The following is a 16,494-nucleotide window of genomic DNA, read 5'->3' on the forward strand; positions in this document are numbered from 1 at the left end:
CACTTTATTTAGAATAACATTGCTCTAATTGTTTATTCACAACGATGCCGAGCTGGGGATAGCCCTTCAAGCGCAACCAGACGCAAATTAATCCAACAGTGTGCCATCAAGGTGTCGTGCATGTATCGCCCAACATGGCGGACACACCAGATATTGATCAGTCATTGTGTCATCCTTGTCACTTCATCACCAAACTTATACAGATTAGGAACGGTGGGGTATTCTTGTTCGTTTGTAACATCGAAAGTCCGGATTTGATTCCCTATATGGATACAATGCGTGAATATTACTAAAAGTGGTGTTAAACACAACTCACTCACTCATACATATTATGACACTGTAATAAGTGAACATCGCCTTTTGGCCATGGAGTGTACCACTATGTGTTGTGTTCTCATTGGTATAGAAAGACTGTGCTTACTGTTGCAGCCATTTCCCGTCCAGGGAGCTTAACATGTACAGTGACCGTTTGCCGTGTTACCCGTTGACCTACACCCAGCTCCACAAAGTGGCGTAAAACACAACTCACTCACTAATACATATTCCGACACTGTAGCAAGCCTGGAAGATTTCACGCGGGAGCGTTGGAGTGAAGGGGAATTATATTTTAGTTTCTGCGCCAAGACCACATGACATTGCTCACTTCCGCCTAGGTCATGGTCACGCTCGCCATTTTGAGAAAACAAAATCAGTCAGTGTGTTAGCTATGAAATGGCTTTATGACGTTGTTAATGTTATTTTTACATGACTGACAAAATTATGAACTTTATAGCATGTTTTAATGACGAAGGCAATGACGGAACTTCCTTCCCCAATATCATACACCTTTATGAACGAACAATTTCCACGACAAATGTGTGTCGCCAGCGGGATTCAAATCCGCATAAGTCCAAAACGAAGGCTAACGAAAGTAGTTTTCTGCCACGCCACCATGGAAGAAATTTCCATCATAAAAAAAGAAACAGTTAAACCGTTCATGAACGGTTAGTGAGTTAGTGAGTTAATGTAACGTCGTATCTGCATTATTCCAACAAGTTTATATACATGTATATGCACGTACGTCATAAATACAAAATTATATTTAAAAGCAAATTTGTCACAAATATTTAATAATAATAATCATTTACAACTCTTTAAAACATGGGCTATAAGCCACCAGCAACCAAAGCTAGGCCACCTCACTGCGGATCATGGGGACTTACTCATGTTCGACTATACTAATTATCTTTTGAAGTTTTTACCTGATGGTGATAAAAGACACATGTAAAGAGTAGTCTTAATAGGCACACATACCTCCTCGTGATAATAATAAATGCCCGGTGGCAAACAGGAAGACACGTATGCATGAAACAAACTCCAATGCTAAAGATTCTTTGAATCATGCAAACTCTGAACATCACCAAATCTATGACACGGCCTGACTACTATCGTTGTATTGGTTTAACTATACAAACAGTCCTGCTGTAGGAAGAAAGAAGGGACACGCGCTCAGAACATCAGACACGAAATAACATACTAACGGCAACATAGATGTTAATAAACTAACTTGTAACGCATTATGTGCACAGATTGTGTAACTTATCTTATTAAGTTTGCGTCTCATTCACGCGAGTATTTGGTATTTTGTGGTATTTTGTAGAATAATCACTTTGCGAGGTAAGGCATGCATGTTCTTTATTCATAGGCGATTGCGATTGGCTTTATAATTGTAGATTGGGATAAACAACAACAATAATCGCTTTTAAATTCAAAGTACGTTTAGAGTTGTATGTTTATCGATAACATACATAGTTTTACAGTAGGTGTATCTCATAAACGTCGTCGCCAATGTATTGAAGTAACGCCAGTTTTCCAACTGCGATACAAAGCTATAGTTACCGTTGGTCGGTTCCACTGGAGGTGATGTAGTTGCAGCAGTTGTTGACCTTTCGTGATCCAGAGTCGATGCAGGCGTTACTTCATCTGAAAAAAGGAAAAGCATATTGCTATTTGAAATTATGAATATGCCCGAGTGTTGTTTTATGATGGGGGATTGTAACCTGCTGGACACTGTGCAGGTAATGAGATCTAAGACATTTAAAGGTACTGTCATATCAATGCTCACCTGTGTATGTGACGTTAAGGTGTTTGTTTCCCGTTTGTTGTTTAACGCCACTCTCAGCAATATTCCAGCTATATGGCGGCGGCCTATAAATGATCGCGTCTCCAGACTCACATCCAAAGAAGTTACCTAGCCTGACCACCTGATCCATTAAATCGCCACATACGTGCTCAGTTTGCTTGGGATCTATTCTGACCCGGAATCCTCACCTGATAAAATAATTACCCATTGAACAGTGGATGTGTCTGTTCTGGAAATGTTCTGTTCTGTTCGCAAGAAATGAGTCTTTTACTCCATGGCAATATTTGCGTTCTTGCGCTATTCTCTTAGTTTCGGCAAAACAAATCTAAGATAAGTTATTTGAAGCACACAAATTTTACAAACGATCAACGAGAACCTATTATCACATTACTCTTTTGGGTAAAACTTCTTATTTTAAATGTAACAATATAAATCATATTGTTTGGTAGGCATTTTTTAGAAGCTGACGGATGACAAAGTAGACAAACATGCTATTTGGATAACGACTATATTACTGTATTGATGCACAGCTACTTGAAAAGGAAAGAACAGTTTAGATGTGACCTTCCGGTAAGGCGGACGCCTTAAAAGGGCATCGAGCTACTTTGGTCTTGCTGGAAAAGTGACTTGTTGTGTGTACAGTTTAAAGCAATTTCGAAAGCCATACAGTACATATCCTCATACTCATAGTCATTGTTCAGTGTGTCAAATAAAAAGTATATGATAACTGAGTATACTTTAACAAATATGTAAATAAATGGCCTATGAAAACTCACTTTTTTCACAGCCATAGTTTTTTTCGGTGTATCCCATGGCACAACCAGACGGACACTTCCTGGGGATCTCCAAACAGTCTGAAGCGTTCTTACAGTTGCACTCCATATTACATTCATCGTCATGAAGGCATTCTAAGAATGGGCAAGCACGTGTGAAAACAGCGTAGAAACTGTACAGGACAGACAAGGATAATACGTGGAACCACATATCAGATGTAGATGTTTTACTTTTGTACGTTTAACGTCAAAGAGAAAGTTCATTTAATCATATGGAATCAGGAAAAAGTACACCAAAAATGATGACTAGAGATATACTTATATCGTAGGTAAGCAATTGGATATAATACCGTGTGAAAAGGCACCAAACAAATTCACCCAAAAGAGTAGCGCATGTATTTAATGTAATTTAATCAACCATTTCTCCGGGCTTTAGTATACACTATCCACATGGTTGTATCATGTATATGATAAGTATATATAGACGTCAGCAGTCCAAATATTCCACGCCATGAATACATACTTCTATGTAACTTATTTCATGCATAATAAACGTTCACTTGCCATAAGCAATTGCTACCTCACACACTCTGAACTGAGGGTGTAATATAAGACTGGGGTATAACCGCTTCCCTGTGTACTCGTAGTCAGTAATCTTGTTGGTCACATTTTTGCGAATCGATACTGTTTCCCATCTGTCTTTTGCACCAATGTAAAATGTGGACAGACTTTTACCTTTAACAAAATAAGACGAAAACAAGTCATTCTTTAGGATTTAGTTTAATAATGGACATGTTATGTAAAATCATCATATGGCATTGATCCAGTAAGATTTACCTGCTTTGGCAATTATCAAACATGTTTTGTATTACCAACAAAAAATAAGAATTTTAGACGAAATATTGTTTGATGTAGCATTGTCTTTGATATGCAACTGTTAGATTGGTTTGAATCAACTTCAGAATTGAACTAGGACAGAAGACTGGCGGGCGCTCTTCCCTTGTATCAGATTTGTTTGTCAACTGACAGCGGAACTGATGGGTCCAAATCACCTATCAAGAGTTTTTCAGAACTGAGAACCTAAGCAACATTGTAGATTGATGGGTTTGTTGCTGATAATCTTGGCATCTGTTTAAGGTAGAAACAAAAGTGAATGCACCCGCAAAAATCCAGTCAAATCATTCAATGCAACATTAATTAAGCTATACAAATACGGTTGGTGTAAAGTTTCGTGTGTGAGGGATACATAGTCAAACTGATAAGCAGCGGTATGTTATTACCACTGACGTCAAACCAAACGTGGTCAATATAACGGAATACAATATTTAAATATACATGATGTTGATTGATCAAAAGCGTAATCGGTCCAAATTATTTAATTATAATGCAATAATGCATATTTACAATTCATAAAATATGTGGTAGTGAATTGGTTTTAATGCTCCCTTGAACAGTATTCCAGTTATATCTCGGGGTGTCAGCAGAAGTTGTCAGACATGTCAGACGTCTATCACTTCTCTCACAACTCTGCACAATAGGCCAACTTATATTTAATCCCAAATGCATTTACATTAATATAGACCTACCTGGTTTATGAAAAATTCGGATGATGTTAAATTTTCTTGCTGGGCCTTTGACAGTGCATGTTATAAAACCTTTGTAGCCCTGACTTGTACACGTTCTGAGGTTCTCATCGACTACGTCTTGGTGGTCTTTGCAGGATGCCAATTGGTTGACTGAAACCGTTAAAACATAATTAATTGCAAGATGTTTTCATGGGACATCTGCTGAATTCATAATTTAGACGTTATCATCTCAGTGGCTAAACCAAAATATAGAAATCTACTTCATGTCAAGCAAAGAAAATCAACTTCTGTTTTCAAAAATAAAAACCCTTATATGTAACACAATCATTTGGTAGAATACATCTAACCTTAACTCATGTTTATATGCCGCTAAGTGTGTCGTACTTAATACGTGTATACATGGTCAATAAATTGTTTCAAATGCACGATCTTCTAGTTTCAAGGCAATCACGAGGAACAAAGAAGTACAGTTGGTAGGATAGGTTACGTAATATTGCAACTATTTAACCACAGCGGTTTTACTGCTTGAAACAATTGGCATCAGTAAACTGATTAAACATGGTAAGTGTCATCCCTTAGTTAAAGGTAATATGATGCGCGATGACATTTGTGTGTATATATAGTGAATAAAAACATATTCAAGAAACAACCATATGCTATTTTACCATTTGGACTGACCATTTATTCTTTTGAATGTTTCAATAGGGATCTTACCATACTGGCATCGACTGCCTGTGAAACCAGTCTCACACCCAGCCTCACAGTACTTTTTGGGAAGATCACACTCTCTCTTGTTAAGACAACGACAAGCACCTGATAGACAAGAAGCATCATGGGAAAATTATGCAAGTGAACACACATGTTTATGAGTTTGACTCTTTCAGGCTCTCAGATCTACATAATTGCCCAGGGAAGAACGGTTTGATAATGAAAACATCAGCTGTTACGATTTGAATCATGCTTATTGCCACTGATGATTGGTTTGTTTGTGGTTGTTTTACCTCACCCTAATCCAGCTACAAGACGGGGGACTGTGAATAATCGAGTCCGGACCAGAAAACCCAGTTATTAACATCATGAGCACCGTTATAAGCAACTGACATAATTTGACATGCAGTCAACCTAGTCACCGAGCCTGACTACTAGATCCATTTAAATGCCGCTCATGACAAGCACAGGCAGTTAGTTCCCTGGGTGTTTGTAAATACAAGTAACCAAACCCTTTTCATATTCATAAGAAATCACTGCTAAAACCAAACTCGATTGTATGATTCCGAAGATATCAGGAGCATGTGTTCATGAATCACTATCAAGTGATGACGCTTGGTACAAGTCAAAAGTAGGGAACACATGATTCGAACACATTTTTTGTCACCGATCGTCAAATTTGTAAATGTTCTCAACATATCCACCATTAGGCTCTTTGAAAGCTTTACTGAGGCCTTGCATGTTGTAACCTTCGTCAAACAACCTCTGAGCAAGAGTTGTATGACGGTCATTGAAATTATCGTAGAAAGAGCATGCACGACTGTACCTCATAAGTTGTTAAATGTTGACGCTGTTTTGGTGCTCAAATCTCGAAACGCATCGAATGAGATGTGAACTCTAACAACGACATTGCTGTGTTTTATTTTCTCATTCCTAACTGTACAGAACAACTTAATTTGATTGTTGTGACCATTTCGCCAAATATTGCAAATAATCGAGCGTCTTTAAAGTAGGTCAGTATGTTATATTCTGATATGATGGTTAAAAGCAATATTCGTGACTGACAGTCCTTCACAATACAATAGGGTTTTCGCTGTATTTGGAATTAACTCGTAATCATTAATCTTAGGCTATCAGTCACATTTTCTCCTTTGTCGGCTTGGCGTGTCCAGCGATGTCTCTACATTCACATCTTAGCACGACGTACATGACATGCTCAGCTATAAAAACCTTCAAATATAAATTGTGTCGCATAGGCAGTATTTCAGCCATACAATGTATAAGGAAGAGAATTTATGGATGTCAACTTCTTTATTATGAGGAACACAACGTGTCGGAATATATGCTTACTCCTTCATCAGGTGAATAAATGCTATGACGCAGAGAGCATAGATATGTACATGTAAGAACAACCAAAGTAAGCAGGATGCAGTTTTGTGTAGTTTAGTTCAATAAATATTATATTTGCCCGACCCGGAGTTGTTAAGTTACGTACTGCATGCCAGTTTTGTCCTTCTGATATCAAGACAATGCTAATTAGCTTCAACATATTAACTTTCAACAGGTGAAGTCCGAATACACCCAGACACAATATAAGATCTTGATGGTGACTTGTGTTAAGCTCCTGAATGTACGATTTTTGAGTGAAGGAGTGAGTTAAAATTTAAAGTCTCATCAGACACATCGTGACTTTCAAAGGTTATAAATTTAAACTATAAAATCCTGTCAACAACGGACAGTAAAATGACTACTAGTAGAATTATCACAGATTTAAAACTATATGGAAGCATAAAAATACATCACTATACATAACAAACGGGCTATAGATCGCCAGCAGCCAAAGTTAGGCCATCATGCTAGGGGCCGTGGGGACCTACGATACTTCTGCTTCCTACATGGTTCCCCAGCAGGATTTACACTACCATTCAGCTGCATGTGATGGTAGGCAATTTAGCTGCCAGTTAAAATAGATTAACTGTCAACACAATTTCAAAATTTATCAATGTTAAATTTAAAAAATAATTAATTATTTAATGAGAACTAAAAACTCCTTGAATTGATCTATGGTTATAGATGAATGTGCCCAGTGAACGAACTCAGTCATAAAAATTGCAAATGTGCATACATACGTCCGTGAAGGAGCTCAGTCTGTGAGTTAATTGGTCGTTGGTTTACCGAAGTTTGAAGTATTAACTCCGATTAAGTATGTAGGTTTAAATGTTGACATGGCAAATACATTATTGTGAAATTCGTTAGTGAGTATAGTTTAACGCCGCTCTGAACAGTGTTTCGGTTATGGCATGTGAGCTTCATGTTGGAGGAAAGTCGAAAGTCATGTAGGTCCAAAACTAATCAGGATGAATCGGGAATTGATACACACGCTCATAGGGTTCTGGCATGCCACGAACTCATCGATTTGAGAGAGTGAACGGGTTTATTTATACTACTACTACTACAACCACTACTACTACTACTACTACGATTTGAGAGAGTGAACGAGTTTATTTATACTTCTACTACTACTACTACTACTACTACTACTACTACTACTACTACTACTTCAGGGTATTGACACCCTAACACCAAGAATCATGTCAGACAATAGATCCCACCACCCTCGCTCTTCCCTCAATCGCTCATATTTACCAATTATGATTGGAGGGCGTGGTTTGATTAATGTGGAGGCTCTTCATGATAAAATTGTTTTGTGCACTTTGCACACATTTATTTGTCTGATGATCCTCTTGTGAAGCATGTCAAGACTCATGATGAAAACAAGGCATTCCACAGTTTTCTAAAACTAGCCAAGAAGGTGGGACATAATTTCAACCTTTTGATTTTGTTGATGGTTCTGTACTGCTTGACGGTACAGAAATGAGTGTCATCCAAGCGAAGTGCCATATCAAATCGCCATGCTTGTGGTTTTGCAACAGAGGTCCATCCACGGTATGACCCGGAATGTGTAGAGGGCGTCATGGAAAATGATAAATACAAAATTCTTTGGTATAGGATAATTTACATCCTCAGACGTATCCAGGCTAACAAACCTGATCTTGTCCTTTTGATAAATCCTATGAAGTCATTTATATCATTGAATTTTCTGTCCCCTTTGACACCAGTGTGATTGACAAGATTGAGGAAAAACATGGCAAATAAGCGGGCCTCGCTTTCGAAATGTCACGCTTGCATCCAAAGGACCAAGTTGTCTGACTCCCCATTGTTCTCGGTGCCTTAGGTTTGGTACCTAATCTGTTGACTGACCTGGGGAGAGTACCCGGGTTTGCTACCAGGACTACAGCCCGTCTGAAAATCTGGGTAATGCAGAAGGCAGCAGTGTTGGGGAGTCTTCACATTCTCCGAAAAGTTCTGGGTGGGTTTGACTAGGCAGCCCTTCCTGGGAGAAGTCCCATTCGCTGTCTGGGCTGCGTATAGAGGGGGCCCTGAGCTGATGATGAGCCTAACCAGCCTGCCTGTGGCAGGATCACCCAAACCCTCAATGCTGCATTTTTTAAATATTAATCAGTAATTAATAACAACAATAATAATAATAAAAATTCAAAATTGTAATAATCTATTTGTATGGCACCTTTTCCCATGCGCTATATTAATACATATCCCTTGGTATAATATCTTCTCGGATGTTAGCGAAAATAAGCATTGTCCCTTGTTTTGAGTAGGTTGTCAATCTGAATAAAGGGAAACAAATTGCTGTAAATATTCAATGTTATGAAAAGACAATGCCATTTTAGAAAGTGGTTAAATATAACGAATGTAAGATTTAGGATCACACTTTTTAAGTAAAGAACACATTCTGGTACTTTGGGTTGGGTCACGGGATTAAATATAACATTTTGTTACAATATTCAATGTTACTTTGAATAATCAATGCACATACTCACAAATATGAGAAGAATTGAAAATATGTAAAACAGCTTCTTCGTAAATAAAAGCGACAAACCTGCATGTGTGATCATAAGAAATAAAACAACAATGCAATGACTTAAAGACGTCCGCTAGCCAGACGCTGGATCTGCTGAAGGGGCACCTGTAGCCACTCCCGATGCAATGCTGCTACAATTCACGCATATTCAGGAGTCAGTGACCGTATACGACGCGCAAGGTTTTCCCAATTGTGCTGCGATGGATTCAGGTCTGGTAAGTGACTGAGTGAGTTGCGTGAACTCCGCTTTGAACAGTATTCCAGCTATTTCATGGTTTGTCAGCTTATTGTGGGAGGAAAGCCGAAAGTGATGTATGTCTCAGACATTTACCACTTGGTTTAAATTAGAAGTACGGGTATGGTGCTGACAGACCTATAAACAATCATGGCGAACCGGGATTCGAACCCACGATCATAGGTTTCATTGACTGGGTAACATGACGGGACTCGTTGCAAATGGCTGTCATCGCACTAATCAAAGCAGTGCCTTGTTTTCACATTGTGAAGTCACAAGAAGTCGTCCTGACCGTGGAAGGTCCTTCATAGCATTAATTTAACCAATGGTTTCCGAAAATCGGCTGATTAGTGTGTAATGGTAGCCCAGTTAACGCTCGATAGCTTTGAAGGACAACCCCTGTGAATGCATTCCGATCAGTTGCCATCAATGGTTATGATGTCAATCACTGGATTGTCTGGTCCTATTATTGACAGACCGCCGGCATATAGTTTTGTTTGTTGTTTAACGCCGCACTCAGCATTATTCCAAGCTATATGGCCGCGGTCTGTAAATAATCAAGTCTTGACCAGACAATCCAGTAATTAACATCATGAGCATCGATCCACGCAATTGGGATCGATGACATGCATCAACCAAGTTAGCGAGCCTGACCACCCAATCCCGTTAGTAGTCTCTTACGACAAGCATGGGTTGCTGAAGACCTATTCTACCCCGGATCTTTACGGGTCTGCATTGATGTAGTGAGAACGATCATGTTTTGTTTGTTTGTTGTTTCACGCCGCAATATTCCAGCTACAATTGTATATGACGGCGGTCTGCAAAAAATCGAGTCTGGACCGGACAATCCAGTGATTGACATCATGAGTATTGATCTACGCAGTTGGGATATGATGACATGTATCAAGCAAGTCAGTGACCACCCGATCCCGTTTGTCGCCTCTAACGACAAGCAAAGTCGCCTTTTACAACAAGCATGGTTTGCTGAAGACCTTGTCTACCACGGATCTTCACGGTTAGAAAATGATTAAGTAAACGCATGGATACATCGGCTCAAACCTACATACATCTTAACTCAACATGAAAAACATATTTTTTTATAGAAAATACACCCATCAAAGTCAAACATTGCATAGCACCTCTTCTATTAGTGTGGAAACTGTTCCTTAAATTGGAAAAGAATCTATGCTGTATTTTTCAAGTTATAGGCCACACACATGTTGAAGTTCACAAGTTCATAAAGAAAAACTGTATTCTTTCAGAAAATCCAAGGCATCGTGAAGAGCAACCTCCTCGTGCCGAGTGCTGGGTAATGCCAATCGCTCTTCCCCCGTGTGGACCCGGGGTAGAATGTGTCCTCAGCACCCCATTGCTTGTCGTATGAGGTGACACAATTGGGCAACCTGTTTGCCGTGGGTTGCGCCCCTGTGTCGGTGGAGGACGGGATTCTGGTGGTTGAGGGCATTGGATCCAGGAACAGGTGTTCCTTTTTCCCAACACACCACTTCGACCCTTACTTCACTTAGACGGGTGGTAGAATTGGCCCGTTTCTATCAGTCGGGTGGTCACACCATGCCCTGTGCATGGAATACTTGAATGGAATAATTTCGAAATATATCAAACTGTTTCTCATCAAGATATATAATAACTTGACTGCAACATCGTCCTTGTTGACACTCAATGGCGGGTGGAGAGCAGAAATGCTGAACAATCTTCTCATATCATTGCTAACAACACACTCACTGGTTCATCGAAAGCTACTAAAAGAAGGCACCTTTCTTCGTCATCTGATGAGGAATTATCTCCAATAATGTCAGAATCTTGGCCAAGATTTTAGTCATTTCAACCATAGATGATAGTCCTTTAAAACTAAACCCGTTTGCGATCTCCAAGGGTATCCAAAGTGCCTGTGGGGAGGTTAAGAACGTCACACGTCTCCGTGGTGGATCAATCCTTGTGGAATGTGCACGAGACAGCAATCCGTCAATCTGTTGGGCCTCCAGCAGTTTGTCAATACACGGGTTGTTGTCTCAGTGCACAAGAAACTGAACTGTAGTAGGGGCATCGCTCGAGCTCGCTGTCTGTCAGATATGAGAGAAGAAGAGATCACAACTGAATTAAAACCTCAAGGTGTCACCGAAGTTAAGCAGTGTACTAGAAAAGCAGAAGATGGAAAAATCATCAATACCCAAACTTACCTTTTCACTTTTGCTCTCACAACCCTTGACCCGTGAAGATTCTGGGGTAGAATATGTCTTCAGCAACCCATGCTTGCCGTAAAAGGTGACTATGCTTGTCGTAAAAGGCAACTAACGAGATCGGGTGGTCAGACTAGCTGACTTGGTTGATGCATGTCATCGATCCCAATTGCATGGATCGATGCTCATGATATCAATCACTGGATTGTTTGGTCCAGACTCAATTATTTACAGACCGACGTCATATAGCTGGAATATTGCTGAGTGCGGCGTTAAACAACAAACCAGCCAACCAATCACTAAACGTCGTCACCAGAGATATGGTTATGTCTCCATCTTGAAAGTTTCATCAGACTTTTACTTTTAGAAAAGTATGTGAAATGGTGGACTTCCTCATTGATAAATCTATTTGAAACCAACCAACCAACCAAAGTCCATAAAAGCAGGTTACTTTAACATCGGAGTGGAGGTCTATGTTCCAAATCCACTCCGATGTTACAAGTGTCAAAGATTTGGTCACGGTGCCAAAACTTGCACTAACAAGGCAAGGTGCTGCCATTGCAGTGAAACTCAGGAGAGTTCAGACTGCACATATGAGATCCGGTGTGCCAACTGCAACAGGGAGAACTTGTCCTCATCAAAAGCATGTCCTGCTTTTATTCTTGAAAACAAAATATTGAAACTCAAGCATACTAATAACATTTCATACACTGAAGCAAAACAAGTTATCAATTCCTCCACAAACACCTTCTTCTAAAAGCTATTCAGCTGTCATCTCTTCTTCTCCGGTTCAATGTACCAAGGTAACTACGGCCTCCACACAATGCCAGACTTCTATCTCTTGGCTGAAGGATGACCAAATTACCATTGATGACACCATTGAGGCATCTCAAAGCTATCCAACGAAATCAACATCTGCCACCCAAATTGAAAACATTCAGTCACCACCTTCTGATCAATCTCACCACTCAGAACTACAACCTGACCCTATAAACGAATAAGAAACATTTCAGGGCGAAGCCCATTCATCGGAATCAGCTAAAAAGCAAATGAGGAGAAAAGCCAGAACACTCCAACACTTGGAGGTGCCTTCTCCTGTGACAACCACAGTAGAGGTTCATAGTCACCTCAACCAGTCCATGAGAGTGGACGTACCTCCCGCTCAAGATCCCCAGTTTAGCTGCCATGAGCTGCTCAAGTCACATCATTCAATGGAATGGCAGAGGACTCCCGACATAATTATAATGATCTACAACTTTTACTACAAGATTTTAAACCATCAGCTCTTTGTCTTCAGTAAACCTACTTGAAAAACACCGATCAAACTGACATCAGACAGTATAGTTCCTGTCATTTCTTTTCCCGTCCAGGGGCTATGGCCACTGGAGGTTCCTCAGTGTTGGTGAGGCAGAGTATCATCCACAGTACTGTTCCTCTTGATACTCCTCTCCAAGCCGTTGCTGTCAGAATAACTTTTCACATTGTTTTTACTTTGTGTTCTCTTTATATCCCTCCATCTTCGTCTATTCAGCAAACTGATCTCCAAGCACTATATGACCAACTGCCTAAGCCTTGTATCATAATGGGTGATTTGAATGGACATAATCCATTATGGGGTAGTGATTATACCAGCACCAAGGGGAGGAGTATAGAAGATTTTATTTCCAACAATGCTTTATGTTTTTTTAATGATAGCTCCAAAACATATTTACATCCCGGTACAGGTACATACTCCTCCCTCGACTCTGATCTGTTGAATGAATTTGAGTGGTCAGTCCACGATGACCTCTGTGGAAGTGCCCACTTTCCAACCATTCTGAAAACGGTTAACCCTTCTGATGTTCAGCCATCACCACGATGGAACTTTACAAAAGCAAACTGGCCTTTGTTTGAATTACTGTCCTCCAACAAATTAACTCCTAATTCTTTTGTCAATGCTCCTGATCCTATCCAAATCTTCTCTGATGAACTTCACAAAATTGCTGATGGATGTATTCTGCAGTCCTCTGCAAATCCACACATCCGTAAACCATTGTTTAACAATGACTGCAAGCAAGCAAGGAAGGCACGGAAAAAGGCTGAAAACTATTTCCGTCGCCATCCTGTGGTACATAATTTGAATAAATTTAAAATGTTAAATGCTAAAGCACGACGTCCTTTTAAGCAAAATAAGCACCAGTCGTGGCAACCTTATGTCTCAAAAATCAATTCACGTACGCCAATGTCTAAAGTTTGGATTATGATTCAGAAAATTAAAGGTAAGGGTTCCAAATCAAGCATCCAACATCTCCAAAATGGGGATGTACTACTTACTGATAAATTTGATATTGCAAATTTTGGCTAAACATTCTTCCTCAACTAACTATGATCCTAAATTAAAAAAAATATCAGAAAGAGCAAGAAAAGAAAACTATTTATTTTAAATCAGATAACGGGGAAGATTATAATGAACTTTTCTCTATTCACGAACTCCATACAGCCCTTGAACAAGCTTACGATACGGCTGCCGGAGCTGATAACATTCATTATCAACTCCTCAAACACTTGCCAGAATCATCTTTAGTAACATTATTGACTATTTTTTTATCAAATTTGGACGTCTGGTAATGTCCTCCTTCATGGCGTGATGCTGTAGTTATCCCAATACCCAAACCTGGGCGAGATCATAAGACCCTTCAAATTATCGACTGATATCACTAACAAGCTGCGTTTGGAAAACCATGGAACGCATGATTAATAATCGATTAGTTTTGTACTTAGAGACCAATAATCTCATTACTAACATACAATGTAGTTTCCGGAAAAAACAGAAGTACCATCAATCATTTGGTTCGATAAGAATCATTTGTTAAAAATGCATTAATAAATAAACAACATGCATTGTCTATCTTTTCGATCTCGAAAAAGCATATGACACTGCATGGAAACATGGTATTTTAAAAGATTTACACGATTTTGGATTACGAGGCAGTTTGCCTCAATTTATATCTGAGTTTTTAACCGACAGGCAATTCCAAGTCTGCGTGGGTTCTACCCTGTCTGATCATTATCATCAGGATCAGGGTGTCCCACAAGGCAGTATTTTGTCTGTCACTTTATTTAGTATAAAAATTAATAGCCTTTCAAAGGTTTTTAAGTGATTCAATTGATGGATCGGTGTTTGTGGATGATTTTAGGGCAAAAGCATGAATTCTATCAAAAGGCAACTACAGCTTTGTTTAAATAAAATTCATAAATGGTCCTTAGAAAATGGATTTAGGTTCTCAAAATCTTAAACAAACTGTATTCATTTTTGTAGAAAATATAAACCTCATAAGGACCCAGAACTAATATTAGATAAAACTCCTATTAAAGTTGTACAAGAAGCCAAATTTTTGGGCATAATATTTGATCACCATTTAACCTTTCTGCCCCACATTAAATACTTAAAGAATAAATGTCTGAAGGCTCTAGATTTGTTAAAAGTTGTATCTAATTCCAAGTGGGGAGGGGATAAGAAAACCCTCCTCCAACTATATCGAACACTAATCCGCTCAAAACTGATTACGGCTCCATCATCTGTAGTGGGGCTTGTAAAAGCAATTTAAAATTATTAGATACCGTTCATCACCAAGGCTTGAGACTTTGTCTTGGAGCCTTTCGAACTTCACCTATTCCAAGTTTATATGTGGAGGCTGATGAGCCATCCCTTCAACAACGTCGCATAAATATCTTTGCAGTATATCTCTATATTACGTTCCACTCAATCCAACCCAGCATATGACTGTGTTTTTAATCCTCTTTAAAAACATCTCTACAATAAAAAGACATCTCTAATTCCACCACTTGGAATACGAATACAATCAGATGCTTCTGCTGCTCAAATCAATCTTGAAAACATAGCCCCAATTCCACTTTTCGCTTCTCCGCCATGGCAGTTAGTGAAGCCTGAGGTAGACCTAACATTAACCAAACTCAAGAAATCCGACACAAATCAACTAATTTATCAACAGCAATATAATGAATTACGAAGCACTTATGACACTTTTGTAAAAATCTATATTTACAGATGGATCCAAGGACAGTGACGCTGTTGCCAGCGCCACTATCATTGGATCCAGGACTCTCTCATCCCGGCAACCAGATAAGTGTTCTATATTAACAGCAGAAGCAAATGCAATTTTAACTGCACTAAAATATATCGACAACATAACTAAACATAAAGAGTTCATCATTTTCTCAGACTCTCTTTCTTCCTTCAGGCTATTAAAAACATGTCTTCCACGCATCCACTTTTAATAGAATTTATTGAATTGTTTAATGATCTTGCTACTGGCCAATACGACATCGTTTTCTGTTGGTTACCCAGCCCAGGAATCACTGGGAACACAATGGCCGATGCTGCTGCAAAGGCAGCATTCAACAAATCTGTGACACCACTTCTGATCCCATACAGCGATATCAATCTGTTTATTTGTACTTGAGGCCTCAGGCCCATATACAAAGTATACAAAAATACAAATTTTCCATCAAGGAAACCTGTTATTAGATGTTACATCAGAGATCAAATGCAACAGCAGTGGGACACCCAGATAGGTATCAATAAATTACATGAAATTAAACCAAACATCGGTTACACCAACATGGGTTGTCAGTCCAGATTTGAAGAGGTCATTTTACGACGATGTCGTATTGGCCATAGTAGTCACGAATATTTATTAAAAGGTGAAGATCCTCAATTGTGTATCCCTTGTGATGAGAGAACCACACTCAAGCATGTCCTGCTTGACTGTGTTGATTTTGCCATCACAAGATATAAATATTTCAAATAATCTTCTCTAAAGGATCTTTTTAACAATATAAATTCTCATTTAATTATTGGGTTTTTAAAAGAAATAGAAATGTATAGTAAATTTTGATTACATGTCTTGGATAAAATGAATGACCTTTTAC

At 39.1% G+C, this 16,494-nt stretch overlaps 2 protein-coding genes across 2 annotated transcripts in view; both read right to left on the reverse strand.

The window, feature by feature from the left end:
• Nucleotides 1-438, reverse strand: part of LOC125382122 — a 36,918-nt gene extending 36,480 nt beyond the window's left edge. The window contains exon 1 of the mRNA XM_048400381.1: nt 422-438. Coding sequence (XP_048256338.1) covers nt 422-433 — 12 coding nt within the window. The 5' untranslated portion in view covers nt 434-438. The remainder of the gene's footprint in view (nt 1-421) is intronic.
• Nucleotides 1-16,494, reverse strand: part of LOC124129149 (receptor-type tyrosine-protein phosphatase epsilon-like) — a 117,535-nt gene that overhangs the window by 56,996 nt on the left and 44,045 nt on the right. The gene's annotated exons all lie outside the window — the stretch shown is intronic.

The sequence above is a fragment of the Haliotis rufescens genome, unplaced genomic scaffold, assembly GCF_023055435.1.
Source record: "Haliotis rufescens isolate VD_foot unplaced genomic scaffold, xgHalRufe1.0.p SCAF_2, whole genome shotgun sequence".
NCBI lineage: Eukaryota > Metazoa > Mollusca > Gastropoda > Lepetellida > Haliotidae > Haliotis > Haliotis rufescens.